The sequence below is a fragment of the Cornus florida genome, unplaced genomic scaffold (genome assembly GCF_030987335.1).
Source record: "Cornus florida cultivar Cherokee Brave unplaced genomic scaffold, ASM3098733v1 CherokeeBrave_3.0.0_Hap2_Chr11, whole genome shotgun sequence".
Classification (NCBI taxonomy): domain Eukaryota; kingdom Viridiplantae; phylum Streptophyta; class Magnoliopsida; order Cornales; family Cornaceae; genus Cornus; species Cornus florida.
Genome location: NW_026775581.1, coordinates 135,485,433 through 135,504,888, shown reverse-complemented (window position 1 = coordinate 135,504,888; position 19,456 = coordinate 135,485,433). Strand labels below are relative to the sequence as shown.

The 19,456-nt window shown below is 33.1% G+C and overlaps 1 protein-coding gene across 8 annotated transcripts; it reads left to right on the top strand.

The window, feature by feature from the left end:
* Positions 1 to 3,221: 3,221 nt before the first annotated feature.
* LOC132285192 (zinc finger BED domain-containing protein RICESLEEPER 2-like) lies at positions 3,222 to 14,686 on the top strand. 8 transcript variants are annotated; one of them, XM_059787358.1, is made up of 6 exons: positions 3,222 to 3,453; positions 3,811 to 3,878; positions 12,040 to 12,785; positions 12,916 to 14,190; positions 14,270 to 14,359; positions 14,448 to 14,686. In XM_059787358.1, exons 4-6 carry the CDS (start codon positions 13,584 to 13,586, stop codon positions 14,450 to 14,452), a joined length of 702 nt encoding a protein of 233 aa, XP_059643341.1. In that variant the 5' UTR covers positions 3,222 to 3,453; positions 3,811 to 3,878; positions 12,040 to 12,785; positions 12,916 to 13,583; the 3' UTR covers positions 14,453 to 14,686. The 8 variants fall into 8 exon arrangements, 3 of the variants coding, with proteins under 3 accessions (XP_059643341.1, XP_059643342.1, XP_059643343.1); XR_009472464.1 differs by lacking the exon at positions 12,916 to 14,190; XR_009472467.1 differs by lacking the exons at positions 3,222 to 3,453; positions 3,811 to 3,878 and adding exons at positions 5,419 to 11,483; positions 11,833 to 11,911 and having other exon boundaries at positions 12,916 to 14,359.
* The last annotated feature ends 4,770 nt before the right edge of the window (positions 14,687 to 19,456 follow it).

Sequence of the window (19,456 nt, the reverse complement as noted above, 5' to 3'; positions counted from 1 at the left end):
ACTTAAGCACACACTTACAATTAAACATATAATTCATTTAAATATATAACATGAAGCCACTTAAGCACACACTTACAATTAAACAATTAATTCATTTAAACATATAATATGAAGCCACATAAACACATAGCCACGTAAGCAACTAAAATATAATAAAATAAATAATTAAATCATTTTTATATCCTTTTGAAAACTAGGGGTATTACAGTGCAGGCATGCAGAAGAAGGAGAGAGTGAATTTTAGAGAGAGAAACAAATGAGTGCAATTTTGTCTTTTAAGTTTTCTAATATTTTGGATTAAAATAAATTTTAAAAATTAGGGTAAAATTGTCCTTTCACACATTTTTAACGGTGTTAGTGACAGAAAAGTAAAATTGGACCTAACTGATAGTAATTTTCGAAAATTATTTCAGAGAGATATTTGGCCAAACCTAAGGGGGTGTCAGTGAAATTAACCCCAAATACAAAACTGTTCCCTACAAAAGGCAATTTTGGACCCTTAAACCTATCATCGTCTTAATTGCTGCTATTAAGCCATAAGAATTCATACTTTTTGAGTGGTCACGACTCTTTGAGTTTGACAGGTACCCGCAATTATAGTTCATGAAAGTGTGTGTTATGGATAAATGTAACGAGGGGAGTTTATCATTTTATCCTATGTTGGATTTGGACAGAAAAGTAAATGAATATATATATTGATCGGTTGGTTGTTAGTTCCATCTAATAGTTTAGATTTTTGTTTATTGTTCAGTCTTATACTAAATATGCTTACAAATATGTGGGCCTATTTTAAAATAAAATAGGGATTTATGAATAATAGGGATTATCAGATGGTCAACCTTCTGGAAACACACAGTCAAACTTCGGCAGTGGTTGAGCGAGCAAACAGTTTTAAGAAACCAATCACACAATGCGCTAGCGGATAATTTCAATCTGATTATGGTTTCTAAAGAGGTTCAAGCAGTAGTAAGGTAAATAATTTCATATTATTTTATTTTATTTGTTTTTTTTTTTTTTTTTGTATTTTATATCTAAATAATTTATGATTATTTATTTTAATTGATTTTATTTGTGTTTTATATATTTGTTTTTGTTTATTGTTCAATCATATACTAAATTTGCTTACAAATATGCCGGGCCTATTCTAAAATAAAATAGGGATTTATGAATATATAATATGGATTATTAGATGGCTAACCTTCCGAAAACACACACTCAAACTTGGGCAGTGGTTGGGCGAGTAAAGAATTTTAAGAAACCAATCATAGGAGGCGCAGACGGATAATTTTGATCTGATTATGGTTTCCGAAAAGGTTCAAGTAGCAGTAAGGTAAATAATTTCATATTATTTATTTTATTTGTATTTTATGTATTTGTTTTTTGTTTATTGTTCAATCATATACTAAATTTGCTTACAAATATAACAAACCTATTCTAAAATAAAATAGGAATTTATGAAAAATAGGGATTATCATATGGTCAACATTCTGGAAACACACACAAACTTGGGCAGTGTTTGAGCGAGCAAAGGGTTTTAAGAAACCAAACACAGGAGGCGCTGACAAATAATTTTTATCTGATTATGGTTTCTGAAGAGGTTCAAACAGTAGTAAAGTAAATAATTTCAGATTATTTATTTTATCTGAATTCTTTTTTTGTGTTTTATATCTAAATAATTTATGACTATTTATTTGATTTGATTTGATTTTTTTTTTTTTGTTTTATATATTTATTTTTGTTTATTGTTCAATCATATACTAAATTTACTTACAAATATGCCAGGCCCATTCTAAAATAAAATAGGGATTATCAAATGGTCAACCTTTCGGAAACACACATTCAAACTTGAGCAGTGGTTGAGCGAGCAAAGGGTTTTAAGAAACCAATGGAAGCGATGATGGATAATTTCAATTTTATTGTGGTTTATGTAGAGGTTCAAGTAGTAGTAAGGTAAATAATTTCAGATTATTTATTTTATTTTACTTTTTTTGTGTTTTATATCTAAATAATTTATGATTATTTATTTTAATTGATTTTTTTTTTTGTGTTTTATATATTATTTTTGTTTATTTTTTAACCATATACTAAATTTGTTTACAAATATGCCGGGCCCATTCTAAAATAAAATAGGGATTTATGAATAATAGGGATTATCAAATGGTCAACCTTCCGGAAACACACACTCAAACTTAAGCAGTGGTTGAGCGAGCAAAGGGTTTTAAGAAACCAATCACATAAAGCACTGGCGGATGATTTCAATCTGATTATGGTTTCTGAAGAGGTTCAAGCAGTAGTAAGGTAAATAATTTCAGATTATTTATTTTATTTGATTTTTTTTTTTTTGTGTTTTATATCTAAATAATTTATGAGTATTTATTTTATTTGTATTTTATTTATTGTTCAATCATAAACTAAATTTGCTTACAAATATGCCGGGCCCATCGGGAAAAAACATGGGACTAGTGATTTTTTACATTTTTTTTTCTTTTAAATTTCTAAATCATATATTAGTAATTTAGTAAATTCTATGGGAAAAGCATTAGAATCTAAAAAAACTCTACCTCCGTGTAGTTGCCGTTAATCAAGGATAAAATGATATATGCATTTAATATTTAAATGTAAGTCTTAAATTTAGGCTATGTTTGTTTTGATGTAAAATATTTTTTCAAAAAATATGTTTTTATTTTTTAATGTTTGTTGTCATAAAATATTAACGAAGAAAAAAAAAATTAAAATCTAATAAAAATAACTTACCATCAATTTTTGACAAATTAGTTTACACACCCTACTCGATAAACTCGACCTAGACACCAACGGGCCAGTGGCCTAGCAGTATCAGTCTCTTACTTCTCAAAGGGAGGTCAGGGGTACAAGTCTCAGAAGAGACAAGTGCGTGTGAGTACCAACTAGGAAAATAACAAAGATAAACTTGACCTAAACCTAGACCTTTGCAAAAAATACCAAAACAATAATAAAAAAAAAATACCTAAAAAATGAAAAGAATTTCCTCCAAAAATATTTTACCACCCTTGGCTGCTGTCCTAGGGGAGACGTCCCCGTTCCTTTGATCAGGGGTGGAGGGAGGGGTGGGCCACGCCCCCCAATTTTTATTTTTATTTTATTTATTTATTAGTGTACATACATACATACATATATATATATATATATATATATATATATATATATATATATATTATTTTAGTACACTTGGCCCCCCCACCCCCAAAACATTCAGTCCGCAAATTAGGGCGAACAACCAGAATTTCCTTTCCCCCTTCCTCCACAGCTCTGCCCTTGCCTCTTGCCCTAGCCCTCTGTTCTTCACCTTCTCCTCTGCCCCTACTGTTTGCATCACCGTCGGCTAATAGTTGCAGTCCTCAATCTTCATAATTCTTATTTTATCTTTTTCATACTCATTTTCTCTCTCTGACTCTGTAATTGTCAATTGACCAGGTACTGAGCACACCTTATTTATTTGAATCTGTCTCTACAAGTCACCTTATGGTCCTTATTTCTTTGAATTTGACTCTGTAATTAACTCTGTGTTGGAATTTTAACTGATTTTGTGTATCTAATTGTACCTGTTGATTTTGAATTAGTTTACCCATTTTGAATTGACTGATTTTGAATTGACTCTTTTTTGTACTCATCTTCTCTCTCTATCTCTACAAGTCACCTTATGGTTCTTAACTCCTTATTTCTTTGAATTAGTTTTGTGTTAGCAAAAAGTGCTTGACTGCTTGATTTGTGTCTAATTTGTTCATTTCTATATCTCAATGGTGCAAATGTTTATAACTTTTTACATCTCAGATTCTCAGGAGCAGAATTGCATAATATTTCGAGGGAAACTATCACGGAGGCTCTGAAAATCTTAATTGGTACACACTTTTTTCTTCTAAAACATATCTTTTCCTATTTTTTCTTCTTAATTGATTTTGAATTAGTCTGCATAATTAAGTGTTGTTATATATACAAATTCTAAGCTGACTTCACAGGCGTACAATTTATTATTTAGACACTTCACATGCGCACAATTTATTTTTTAGACACTGCACAGGTGCACAATTGTGGGTGATAACTTTTTTATATTTTAAATTAGTTGTTTAATATGCAATGAGGGTGCAATATTATTTTTACTCAATTATGCTTATTAGGAATTTAGGATCGGTGGTTTAAATTACAATGTAAATCCCTATGTATTAAAAGTTTATATTTGAATTACCCTCTTTAGGTACAGTATTATACGATGGTGAAGCCAAAAAGAACTATTGACTATTTTTTTTCAAAAAAATGATGTGCCTTCCGCGGCTTCCGCCTCTAATGTTGATGTTTCGATTCATGATAACCAGCGTCCTCCAAAATCTCTAAGAGTTGAACATACGAAAGTTGATCCTACCTTTTTAGAACGTGATCCAGGATTACGTCATCAAATATGGGATTATCCTGTTGACGAACGTGATGAAGTTCAATGTAAAACCTTGATATTTTAAAGGATTTATTAAATTAAAATTAATTACTTTTATTTTATTTTTAAATGATTTGTTTTATTTAATTCAGTGCGTAGATAAATTGTCTTATTTTAATTAAATTATATTTTCTAATTTTATTTGTTAAATTTATATGGTGTTTGATTTGTGGAATGTTATGAGTAAATTGTTTATTTGATTTGTGTGTATTTAAGCTTGTGTAATTTTATTATGAATTATTTGTATTTAATAGGTTTAATTTAATTATTTTAATTATTTAAGTTAATTGGTTTGGGCTTAAAAGGAGTGGGACCAATGGATGTGGTATTGGGCTTGAATGAAGCCTTATTAGGTTAGTTAATAAAGACTCATGGTTATGAAGATATTTAAAATAATTATCTTTCTATAATTATATATATATAATTATATGTATATAAATATAATTAATTAATAATCATTATGGAATGATATATATATATATACACATTAATGATTATTTATAGAAGAAATATATATATATATATATTATAATATATGTGTGTGTAGATATTTTCTTATTTAAAGATTATTATTTTTTATTATTTTATTTGGTAGTCATAATTGGAAAAGGATTTAGATTTTTAATGTACATAAATATACGCATAAGACTTTAGGGTTAAAAGTTTTCCACGTTAGAAAAATAAACGAATTAGAGAGAAGAAGAAGGGCTGACAAAGAGGAGGCCGGATCAGAGAAATAGGACGTCGGATTTGGAAGAAACAGGCGAGTTTTTCTCTACTTCTTCTCTTAGAACTCATAAGCATATCACCTTAATCATCAAAATTATATTTTATTTTTTATCTAGTTAATTAAAATATTTTGTTAATCGGATTATTATGATCACATTTATCATTTGCAAATATATAGATTTAATCATGTGTACGTATGTGTTATTAGGATATTCAAATTTTAATTTGTGAAATTTTTAAAGGATGATTTAATCATGTTAGCACGATTAATCATATTATATGGAGGTTAAATTATTAAATATGTTAAATATAGTATTTGGATTCTTCTGAAATTTTCTGGGTTTTTTTTTTTTATATATGATTCAGATTTTTAGAATTCCTTTTATATAATTTTTGGTAATTATATAAGTCTGTTATATAATGTTTGGGCTGTTTATAAATACTAGAGCTTACAATTGCATCGGCGCACAAAGGGGATTGGATTCTGTGCGGCGCGGCATAATGCAATTCAGTGCACTCACATTAGGACCATAGAATGGTTCTGATAGATCAGCGAATAATCCTATCTGGACGTGTACATAGGAAGAGGGTGTACTCGCTAATATGGGTCGTAGGTGGAGTTGATGGATGGTGGGCTAACTGGGTGTGGTGCGGCGCATGGAAATCTGGTGTGCTTGGGCATCTGGACTGTTAATGCGGTTTGGTCAACGGATGAGTAATCTGGCGCGGCGCTGCGCACCAGATCACGGAGTGCTAACGAATGAGGAGAAGCCAGCACAGTAGAGGGACATATCAGGCGCGTGCAGACGGGTGCATGCGTGTGAGAGCGCTTGGACGCGCTTGCTAGCCAGTGGAAGCTCGTGAGATGTGCAATATTCTAGCAGTTGTTGAGAACGTCCACTTCCCTATTCCCTTCCACCAGACAGAACTTAATGCAAAGTGTGAATCCCCTCCTTGATGCATCTAAGTCATCCTGGAATCCCCACTATTCATATGAAACTGATATCCTACCAGTCCAAAATAACCAAAATTAAGCTGATTTAAAATAAAACCGAACCAATATCCCAACCAAAATCCTGACCTTTTGTAAAAGTCAGCAACCCCTCATCTAAATCCGTGACAAGTATCTATCATCTCCTCCTGAACATAAAAATGTCTAAAAGGATTTTCAAATGGTCCAACTCGATCATATTAGAGATGGTGTCAAAATCACTACGTCCCTCTATTTACCGATTCCCCAAACCTCAGCTTCATATCGTGAAGCGTTTTGTTTTCCACCAGGATGAATAAAGAACAAAAAGTTGTGAATCTCAGTCTTTACATCCTTCGTCCCATTTGCCTACAGGAAATATCAACTGGTCTGGTACCACTAGCTTTTGTTTATACCCATTGCTTACATTGGAGCATCCTCAAAAGCTAACCCTGCAACTGTAGCTACGCATTACCAGTTAGTGATAAGCATACCGATAACAAAATCAACCGGTAATTCCATTCAGGGAAAGTCAATTCACTATGACTGTCCACACACACTGTGCACCGCTTCCTTATATGGACATTCGGTCTCTCCTTCCTGTCATTAACACATCATATTTCTCTAATATAGGTAAGTGTTAAACTGACTCCTTGGCTCGTTTCAAATGTATATGAAACTTTTCCATCCTCCATAAAGGCATCAATATCGGAGCAACAGCTAATTGTTGCGAAAGATAACCTTAAAAACAAGATTTTATCAGCCCACTATCCTCTCTCGGCGTCATTCTAATAAGTACCTACCAGTACAAAATCCTCCGTCTGAACCATAGTGGCATTACAGTGATCTTTACCTACCACAACCTCACGAATCCCCAAGACACTAACAACCACCATTATTATAGCGTTATAAAAACGAATCCCCACCTAGCATTGAGCATATCAAACTAATCCTTTTTGATTATTTGACTCGTTTTGATAGTTTAATTATCCCATCCTAACTAGCATACCATATTGATGCATATCCAGATCCATTAGATTGGCTAGAAGTTTGAATTTCTACCTAATCTTATGACCATACTTTCATAAATCCTAGCGTACGTAGCGCTATTATCCATGTCATCAACATAATAGTTGGTTGATCACATACTTGTGTTCCCAACCAATCCATACTCCTAATCCGAACTAATTAACAAAAATGAAACGCGTAATAACAAAACTGAAACACATGACAATCAAAGATGAAACATGTAGTACACACAATACACAAAACAACCAAAATATAACTCCACTTAAGACATATTCCATTCCAGAGAAGAAAACCTCCTTTAAACTCAAGTTTGCAAAAGTTCATTCCATAGTTTCGTTGGTAATTATCCAACCTTGAAACTTATCCATTAACCGTAGCTTAACTACACAATCGTTTGCTTAAACAAATATCCAAAGGTTTAACCCTCATCCTCCTAATATACGGAATGTAAACCGTCTATCATGGCTTTACAAACCAACTTAGAATGTCACAACCTAATCCCCATACTCTCCGGAATGTGATATAAAATCACGTCTTTGTTTTGGTAAGAACTCCATCCGATTCCCAAACTCCTAAAGAGTACTTCGTAAATAACTCCCGGAGAGATGTTACGAAACGTTAACTATATGTAGATTGGTTCACACCAACTCCACTAGTACCATTCACTATACCATTGGTGAATGTGAGTACCCTCGTGCGATCCTTTATCTTTAAGCTTTAATATCCCCTTTCTTGGAGACGCTGATAACTCCTCCCTTAGGATCCTCTTCAGAATCCTACTCTTCGCTTACCTCATTTTTTAGAACAACTGAAGTTGTGTTGGTCCCGATAAGCGGTGACCTAACACCTATACCTTAATCCTTCCTTGGCGTATACTTTCTAAGTAATACCAACCTTGGAACTAAACCTTCGATCCTAAGTTCTACTTCTGGTAAAGAACTCGACAACCTTTTCCGTTACTCCGTTGGGTCTGTATCGCTTTCGCCTTGAACCCTATCCTCTTTCTCGTGTCAACCACCCTGTATCTACAGAATTCAATTGACATCAACTCCTCCTAACGATCCGTAACGAGAGTACAACGAATCTTAACATGGCTCTAAGTTTTAGAAGACGCAACGCGGAAGTCTTATAACGAAAACACTCATAAGGACACTAGAACCTGGAGTGCTCTGATACCAACTGTGATACCCCCGAATTTTCGGATGTGGATTGGCCAGGCCCACGCCCGATTACCCGAGGATATCAAACAAAATTAGTAATAAACGAACACAGAATACAGATAAGATAAACAAGAATAAATAAAACTGCTGAAAAGAAACTAGAATGATAATCCAAGACTGAAAACCTCAAAATAAAATTTTATAAATAAAGTATTAATCTGATACATCCAACTTTTTCAATTCCAATACAACTCGAGAATCCATCTGGTGGACCCCTAATTAAAACCAACACTGGAAAACGAACAACTGAAAAGAAGTCCACTGCTAAACCATGAAGAAACCTCCTACGTCGTCGGTAGAATGAGTAGTAGTCTCTGTTTAGCATGAACAAGCTCTAAGACCTGGAACCGTCTGTTACCTGAAAATAATAGTGGGTCAGGCCCACGAACAAGTTCTATCCTAACTACAATCCAAACAGAGACCCAATACGCAGATACATCCTAGATGTCCCAACCATATCTATATTATCCGTAATAGATAAATATATATCCACATTACAGGACTCTCACTAAACTATGCTGAGAGTCTCAACCTGAATAGAAGGCAACATGCAATACGCACCTGAGTGGGCATGACTACTTAAGCTTAACATGGTATACCTCAACCAACATAGCTAACTACACATCCTACTGCATATATGCTCCCTAACCGTCGACTATGAGACTCAAGCTCATGTCATGGTACCATAACAATATATATAAAATCCGTTCACATTCATCCATAAAAAATCCAGTAAGTCGTTCAGCGTATTCAACTGCACCGACTCATATATATAAGGAGGATTTTATTTAACAACCCGTACCCTTATTCCAAAATAGGTAGGACTGAGTATTTTGAATCAATCTGTCCCTAGTATGCCACCGTCCCATACCGGTGCATACAATCCACAAAATCCATATAATTGATTGAACAGGTAAAACTGTTCACCAATTAAAATCCATAAGGTAGGAATTAGCGTTTTGAGCTAAACCATACCTAGTATGTCACCATCCCATACCCGTGCATCCAATCCTCCATATCCGTGTAAATTACAACAATTACATAATAGTTTAGCAATTTATAGTCCATAACCATTCCAAATAATTGCAGAAGAGTATTTAGTATTTCAGCAATTTAAATCCAAAACCATGTAAATTTCAACCGATATATAATAGTTTAATAATTTATAATCCAAAACCAAAATCCAAATAATTGCAGAAACATATTTAAAGTTTTAGCAATTTAAATCCAAGAGTTAAACCATATAGTTGCAGGAAACAATTAATAATTCAGCAACTACCGTCAAGAGCATGCATAGATCAAATCTAATACATCAATGACTCTATCATGCATTTAAAATAAATTCTATAATTATATTATAGTCCAATAAATCGGTACATTAATTTAAGTAATTTAATTCCTTCCATCCGGTAACAGCGTACTAAGTTGTATACTTGTATTCTGTCCTATGTTTTAGCAAAGAGCCATGCACTATGCCCCAAGTCCAATTTATTAATTTAAAAGACTTCACTGTGCTTTTAAACTTAATTTAGAATCATTATATAGCACCCTAAATTGTCAAATTAAAACTAGACAATAAACTTCCTTCCAACCGTTAACTGCATGCAAAGTTGCTAATTAGCGCACTGTTAATTCCATTCACTTAGAGGTCAACCTTACTCAATTTAAAGATTTAATAACACCCTAAAACAACCTTATAATCCCTCTGTAAAACCCCAGAGTCAACAAAATAGTTTCCACGCTGCAACAGTAACAATACAGTTCGTAAAAAATAAAATTCTGAAAACACTATTGAAAAGAACCTTCTCCAAAAAACTGGAGAAGGCTCTAAACCGCCTAGAGCCTTCTCTAAAAAACTAAAGAAGGCTCTAAACCACCTAGAGCAGGTTCCACATTTAAGAGCATTCTCTTTCTTCCTTTGAGTCTTCTCCTTTGCTTCCTATTCCACTTGCATAATTGCATCTCTTATGCACTGAAAGCTTATAACAATACCTAGGTTGCATGTTAATCATCTTAGTCTACTTCCCACACAGGTCCAGATTCAAGAATCATCCACACAGTGCACCCAAAAAAACCCACAATCAAACCAAACAACTAGGGATGGCAATTTGACCCGCCCCCGCGGTTATCCGCCCCCGCCCGCCCCGTTTTTGACTATTTTGGGGGACCGTTTAACTAATTTGGGCGGGGATGGTTTTATATAACAAAAACCCGCGCGGGTTTGGTGCGGGGGCGGGGGGGAGGTCGTCCCGCCCCGCCCCGCACCGTTTCAATATGAAAATTACTTAACTACCCTTATTTAATTATTATATATATTTCCTATTAGAAACCCTACGTTTTCTTAATTCTCTCATTCACATCATTACTGTCAGCAGCGCCTGCTTGTCACCCAATAGGTAATTAATTATCCATCACCCAATAGGTAATTAATTATCCTTACCTGTCACCCAATAGGTAATTAATTATCCTTATTTTATTTAGTATATATACTCGCATTAGAAACCCTAGACTTCACAAGTCATAACTCTCGATTACTCTTCAATCTTCTTCACTATCAGCGGCGTGTCACTGTTAACCTGATCTTTAGGGGTAAGTTATCTCCCTTTTCCTCTTCTATATTTCTAATTCCTCTGTGCTTTTATATTCACTCTGCCTTATAGAATGAAGAATCTATTGAAATACATGTATAATATATTCTATATGTGTATCATATATAGAATAATATATTCTATATATGTATAATATATTACATGTATATATAGAATATATTACCAACAAGCTTCATCCGTACACATCATGGATTCCAATAACGTGTGTATATTCTTACTTTGTTTTTACTTTATATTATCAATTTTGTTATTTAATTTTTTAGATATATATATATATATATATATATTTTTCTGTAAATGATACGTATTTTTTATAATATTATTTTTATATTTTTATCTGAGAATTTTCTTGAGGAGTCTACAATTGTGACATGTTGGGCATTTAATTTTGATTTCAGTGTATACATATGCTTCAGGAATTTCACTTAGGAGCTTCAGAATTTGTCATTGACTCTCTTTGCGTAAGTTTTAATTTGCCCCGCCATGTATATATAGAAATATATTATTCTATATATGTATAATATATTACATGTATATCGTATACATATAATATATTATATAATATATTCTATATATGTATAATATATTCTATATATATATATATGCTATGTAGATATTCTATACATGTATAATATATAGAATAATATTATATATATATATATATATATATATATATATTACGATATGTAGATATTCTATACATATTGAATAGTGGTCAATCATTTAGAATTGTCTCTTCTTATTTTTCAGCATAGGACTTTTTGTTTTCTTTTGATTCATACTAAGACTCTAATTGGTCAATCTCCTCAGAAAGGTAGAACTCTAGTGAATCTGAAAGTGCGCTGAAAGGTTCAAAGCAAAACCAACCAATTCTTCAAGTGAGGAATAGGTCTGAGGCATATCCGGCACAGAGTTAATTGGAATTTCCATAATGTTGTGATTTCTTTTCAGCATAGGTTATTAACTTCTTATTATATATCATTTTAATTTTATTATTTTTTGTTGTCTATTTTGCAGTATAAGTAAATTGAAAGATGTCACAGGGTGATAAAAGAAAGATTGTAGATTTATCATCAAATGATAACTCATCTCCAATTCCTAATTCTACTCCAATAACAGATTCTGCTCCAATGACATATACAAATCCAGTTGATGAATCAGGTCCTGAAGCAACTTCGCCCAAGCAAAAAAAAATTAACATCAGCTGTGTGGAATGATTTTAAGAAGATAAAGATAAATGGGATAGAGTTTCGTGTTTGCAACCATTGCACTTCAAAGTTGAAAGCACCTAGTAGGAATGGAATAAGTAGCTTGGGCGACCACTTAAAAAGGTGCAAGAAAGTTGGAAACAAGGATATGAGACAGTTTGTTTTGTAACAAAATCTGAAAAAGATGGATGGACAGTTGGAATGTCTTACTTCTCTATTTGATAAACAAGCTGCAAAAGTTACACGTGATGAGCTTGCGGGGATGATCATAGTGCATGAGTATCCACTCTCTATTGTTGAACATTCCCACTTTCGAAGATTTGTTAATGCCCTTCAACCCATGTTTAAAATGGTTTCTCGAAATACAATCAAAAGGGACATCTTAAGTATTTATGAATCTGAGAAAGCTAAAACGTTGTGGTTGTTGGAGGCCCTTGGGAGTAGAGTTGCCATCACTTCTGATATGTGGACTTGCAATCATTTGAAGAAAGGTTTCATGGAAATAACAGCCCACTTTATTGATGATTCTTGGGAGTTGCAACAAAGAATTTTGAGGTAATAGACTAATATTGATTTCTTCATTTACATATTTATGTTTATTTACTAGATATTCAATTATTTTATTTATTTCTCTTGTTATACTTAATTAATTAAGTATTTTTTTTTTTATTTTGATTCATTTTAGGTTTTTGTATGTTCCTGCTCCACATAATAAGGAAGTCATTTCTAAAGTTCTTATGGATACTTTTTATGATTGGAATATAGATAGGAAGTTATCCACAATTACTTTGGATAATTGCACCACAAATGATGCTATCATCAGTTGTCTTTTAGACAAGCTTGATTCTAATGCACTTTTACTTGAGGGAAGCTTTTTTCATATGAGATGTTGTGCACACATCTTAAACTTGATTGTTAAAGATGGGTTGGAAGTAATTGGGGATGGGACAGAAAGAATACATGATAGTGTTTGTTTTTTGGACAGCAACACCAAGTAGAATTGAAAAATTTAAAGAAGCTGCTCACCAATTAAAGATCCCATATACTAAAAAGTTAACTCTTGATTATAAAACTCGTTGGAACTCAACATATCTTATGTTTGAAGTTGCTTTGCATTATAAAGATGTGTTCCCATGATTAAAACAACGTGAGAGACTTTACACTAGATTGCCAACTAATGAAGATTGGGAAAGGGGAAAAGAAATTTGTGAAAATTTGTATTTGTTTTACACTACCACAGAATTGTTTTCTGGTACTCAATATCCTACTTCCAATTGTGATTTTCATAAAATTTGTTTAATTAGAGAGGAATTGTCTCTTTGGCTTCAAAGTCCTAATGAGATCATTAAAGTGATGGCATCAAAAATGATGGATAAAATTTTGAAATATTGGAACGTTTGTCATGTGGTGATGGCAGTGGCTGTGGTTTTAGATCCACGATATAAGATGAAACTAGTAGAATATCATTTTGGAGAGATATATGGAGATGAAGCTTCTAGTGAAATTCAAAAAGTTCGTCAAAATGTTTATGACTTGTTTTGTGCATATCAAGTCAATACAATGACAGATGGAAATATGGATGTTGATGTTGCTTCTACTTCAAGTCAAGCTACTAATTTGTCTGAGGATGCAAGTCTGTCTAAGTTTGATAGGTATCTCAACTCGAGTGTGACTAATTTTCATACAAGGACTGAGTTGGAGTTTTACTTGGAAGAGAGTGTGCTGCCTAGAACCCCAAATTTTAATGTCTTGACTTGGTGGGGTTCGAATGGAGTTAAGTTTCCTACTTTGCAGAAGATTGCTCGTGATATTTTAGCTATTCCCGTGTCTACCGTTGTATCAGAATCTACTTTTAGCACTGGCGGTAGAATGGTTAGTCCACATCGGAGTAGACTTCATCCATCTACTTTGATGGCTTTGATGTGTGCTCAGAATTGGTTATTGTGTGAAGACATGGATGGTAAATTGATTATATTAAAATTCTTTAATTTATTATTTTCTAATGCATTAGTTATCTTACACTTTTGTTTTATTTTTAGGAACTGATTCAATATTTGATCCATGCAAACTCAGCATATATTCTGATAATTATAATGATGATAATGAATGTGTTCCTGAGGTTTGCCAAGGTATTGTTTCAACTTTAATAAGAATCTACGTTAATATTTCATGCTAATTTTGAACTTTTTAGTGATCGAATAGTGATATTTTTTGCAGATTAATCATCAGCATATGATTCTTTTGGGGATGTTAAAGAAATTATGCAACTATGGAGACATTGAAGAAACTTATGAGAAGCTTGTTTTGAAATCTAAATTTTCTGATAACTTATTGCCACTATGTAATGAATTATCTTTTTTTTTTTTTTTTCTTTTTTTAATTAAAACTCTTTTGGAAGCCAAATTGGAACGATGTAATTTGACTTATCTGGTTTTGGTATGTTATCTTTTATGAAATTACTGTTATAGAATGTTTTTAATGTTGAATTAACTATTTATTTTCTATTTTTTAATGAATATTTTCAATAATTATATAATTTTAGTTGATAAAAAAAAAAAAAAAAAAATTAGGAGAAATTTTGGTCTTAAACGGGGTGGAGTGGGTACCCGCGGGGGTAAAATTGTTAAACGAGGGCGGGGTTTCTAAACGGTTGCGGGGACAGGGGGTGTACATCTGCCCAAACCCATCCCCGTTGCCATCCCTACAAACAACGCATAAAACTGTTTCTGTAAACAAATAGGATCACAGAGCCTTCTCCAAAATAGTGGAGAAGGCTCAATCTGCCTAGAGCCGGCTCTCCCAAAAGGGGGAGCCGACTCTCCTTGCCTAGAGCCGGCTCTCTCCCTTTTGAGAGCCTCGACTTTGTTCCTTCTTCATTTTCGACGATCTGCTCCATCTTGGACCCTTTTCTACCCCTCTGTTGCTTCTTAAATCTGATCTTAAGAGTCCTAGAACCATCCAATAACATCCCAATGCCTTGTACATAATAGTTCAATTTCATTATAGTGTTTAAAACCTTAACCGATTAACCATGCTTTTAACGCAGAATAAAACACAGAAAATACTAGAACTATAACAGAACAATTTCATGCATATAGATATCAGAATTGGCATATAACAAGCATGTAAGCTTTAATTAGTAATCCATTAAAACCCTAGAGACAGTCTAAGGATGCACAGAACACAGGCAACGTGAGAGAGTAAGGAAATAACTTGCCTCTGTAAGTTTGGTTTGCCATCCTTTGTCCAGACTTTTCGGCGACCTCTTGACTGTCGACCACTACATTGCTGCCCTAAGTTAAATCCCATGAGCAGCACCCCTTCCTCCTCTCATTGGTTTATCATTTACTCATGACCAAAACCCCCGTTTCCTCCTCTGTTTTCCTCACCATCTCTCTCTGTTCCCTCTATATTATACTGTACGTATATAGGGTTCTCAACCTTTTGAAGATACATAATAGTATATATATAGGCATTAAGAAACCCTAAGCCCAATCCTAATCCCCAATGGAAAACCCTAATTCTAGTCGGCCTTAGTTAACGTAGATTTTAAAACCATTTAACGTAATTAAATAATTAAAAAAAATAAACCATAAATTTAAATCATTACCACAAATCAATTAAATAAAGGAATGCAATTAAATTAAATACTACCAATTGCAATTAAATTAAATACTACCAATTAAATCATATAAATAAAGTAAATCAAGGAATGCAATTTAAATTAAATAACCAAACAACAACCCTAATAACAACAATTTAGTTAAATAAAACAATGAATTAAAACAATTTGACACATAAGCACATTGAATAAAATTTAAATTCTAATCTTATCCTTTTGAAAATTAGGGGTATTACAAACCATTTGGGAGTTATTAATGGATTTACTATTTATTAGTTTTTTTCAGCGTATTATTTATTCTTTATTTCATTTTGTAATCTGTACTTGTTTAAATACTTTAATTGTTTTGATATTCTCTGATTTTGTGCGCGGATTTGATCAATCCGTGTTCCAAAATTAGGGGGTATCACATTCGACGAGCTTATATCAAAGCGAAACCATACCAAATTGTGCTTTCAGTATATTTGCTTTCTGGATCGGAAAAGCATCGTCTTCGATTTGAATCATCTTGGTTTAAATTATTTCCTACCTGGTTAAAGTATTCTCCTTCAAAGGATGCTGTATATTGTTTACCTTGCTTTCTTTTTGGAGCGAAACCAACGGGGCATCCCAGAACCAATGCATTTACTAGTGAAGGATTTCGAAGTTGGAAGAAAGCTAATGATGACAATAGGTGTGCTTTCTTAAATCATGTGGGAGAAAGCCCATGTTTTGCTCATAGCATTGTTGAGAGAGCATGTAAGGACTTAATGAATCAACCTTGTCATATTGATATAGTGATGGTTAAACAAACTTCTGAACAAGTTTTGAATAATCGATTGAGATTGAAGGTCAGAATTGATGCGGTCCGATGGCTTACTTATCAAGCTTGTGCTTTTAGAGGGCATGGTGAATCTCTTCAATCAAGTAATCGAGGCAATTTCATTGAAATGGTAAAGGCTTTTGCGTCATATAATAATGATGTCAGTAGAATTGTTCTTGAAAATGCCCTAAAAAATGCCAAGTATACCTTGCCACAAATTCAAAAGGAGATATCGGCTATATCTTCACGAATCTTACTTCTTACTTCTAAAAAAGCAAGAAGTAAGATTCGTGAAGATATTGGCGATGCCAAGTTTTGTATTCTTGTTGATGAAGCTTATGATGAATTTAAAATTGAGCAAATGGCTCTCGTTTTAAGATACGTCAATAAGGATGGTTTTTTACAAGAACGTTTCTTTGATCATGTGCATGTCAAAGATACAACTTCATTGAATTAAAAAAAGGATCCTTGTGCGGTTCTTTCTCAATATAATCTTGATGTTCACAATCTCCGAGGTCAAGGTTATGATGGTGCTAGCAATATACATGGTGAATGGATTGTCCTTATGCATATTATGTGCATTGCTTAGCTCACCGACTACAACTAGCATTAGTTGCCGCATCTAGAGAAGTAATCGTTGTCCATCAATTCTTTTCAAACTTGAACTTCATTATCAATAACATCGGAGTTTCTTGCAAACGAACTGATGAATTACATTCTGCTCAAGTTATGGAAATTGCCCATTTGATAGATCTTAGTGAACTTGAAACCGGCCTAGGAGCTAATCAGATTGGTAACTTGTAACGACTTGGAGATACTCATTGGAGCTCCCATTTTGATTCTGTTTGTAATTTGATAAGGTATTTGGTCCAACATGTTCAGTTCTTAACAACCTCATTGAAGATGGATGTAATTACTGTTATGGAAATATAATTTTATGCACTAAAATATTATAAACAAATCACACAAAAATATTATATAAATATAATTGACAATTAAAGTAAGTTTTACAGAAATTAAATAAATGAGAATATGGTAGTTTTGTATGATATTACTTGTATACAAATATATATATATATAGACACACAATTTAAATATAATCGTTACATGTAAAAGAAAAAAACAAATAAAATATAAAAGTAAAGTTAAAAAAAGGCTGGCCTGATATGGAGAGAGGCACGTGATAAACACGTTGACCTAAAGTTGATAGCCCTCCCCTACGTGCAGGTGCGGATGGTGCTAGTCAACTCTAAGATACAACCCGATCAGTTTTTAGTGGCACCTCCTCTATGTGCGCGACCACAGGAAGGAAAATGGACCAAGTCTCCAATGTCGGGTTGTCCAAACTAGTGAAATATATGTGAAATATGTGAAAGATATTGATAGGATAATCTCTGGAAAAGTAATACGCAAATGTGGTAGAGTAGTTTGGTATATCTCTTTGAGTGCATCCCATTGCCATATATATAGGCCTTCTCAAAGAAGCCAAAACGGCTAACTCTTTATTTGCTATAATAAAAACCCAATAAATTATATACGTTATAGTGTAACGTTCATGTAAATTAATTTCGTAAGTTACAATATAAAATTCAAATAATGAAATTAAATAATAAAGGAATATTGAAATATTTTAAACGAGTTTTAAAATCTTTTAAAAATCTTAACAATCCCCCACAAGATTTTAAAACTTTTAAAATCATAAATGTGTATATAATATATAAAAATAATATGGGCAACATGATATTATGCAAAGGGTGTAGGTGTTTTATGAGTTTGAACCTTCACTTAGTGTAATTGTTTCTATTTGAAGAACCAGAATGAACTATGTCTTGAATTCGGCCCTCTGAACCAAACTTCAACACATTACACACATAATATTGACGAGAGACTTTGGTCAAGTGGGGTAGCGCTATTAATGGCCATGCGCTAATATCTTGATTCTTATGAGAGTTACTAAAGAACAACCCAATTCTCATAGTCGCGGCCTCACGACGGCTCTCACTTAGATGAATCCTCTAAGAGTATATGTGACTTATACCCCGCGAGAGTATGCTCGCCTCGAATTCATTCAGGGCAAAGCCTTTCCTTATCACATCACAACACGGATGCCATAGGGATGAACAGGAAAGAATCTCCTCGAAAAACCTCATAAAAAGAGTGTTATCAATGAGTCACGCTGTACAGATTGTTTCTACCCATTGAACCTTTCGTCATGTGATTAAATCGCCAATAAGAAAGTTGGGTTACTTCCGGAGGTGACTTACTTGGGGCTTAGGCCCATCCCCCTCAACATATCTATGACAATCTTCCAAGAAATAACTTTTTTTTTCCCCTCATATCTCAGTATATTTTCCTTAAGAAATCACATGTTTCCTATTCACATATATGTATCTCATTTGTATGTATCCATGCACCTTGTTCTTTATAAGGTGTTAATTCACCAAATCAATATCACGTTATAATGTATCAATCTTGCAAACATTGGCTTATCTATTAAAGGTAGGATATGTAATAGGAATTTGTTACACATAATCTTGTGATTCAAGTAGTATTTAAGGCTAAAAAATAAAAGTAAATATTATGATTCATAGTACTCCACAGATAGAAATTTATTTGATTTCTAATTAATTGGTTATCCAATTTGTATCACTATATCTTTCCACCATATTTGAAAAAACCTTTACAGTACAAGGAGTAATCTTTTGTGGTTTGATTCTATATAACATCATCAAATGATTCTTAATCAGATTATGTGAATATCTACTAAGTTTATCAACAGATAGGCAATACCAGACTTGATAC

Bases quoted from the DNA above. Each gene is read 5' to 3' on its own strand.
- LOC132285192 (XM_059787358.1), top strand. From the start codon at position 13,584: ATGGCATCAAAAATGATGGATAAAATTTTGAAATATTGGAACGTTTGT. The intron at 14,191-14,269 runs GTAAATTGATTA...TTTTATTTTTAG, and splicing joins ATTGTGTGAAGACATGGATG to GAACTGATTCAATATTTGAT.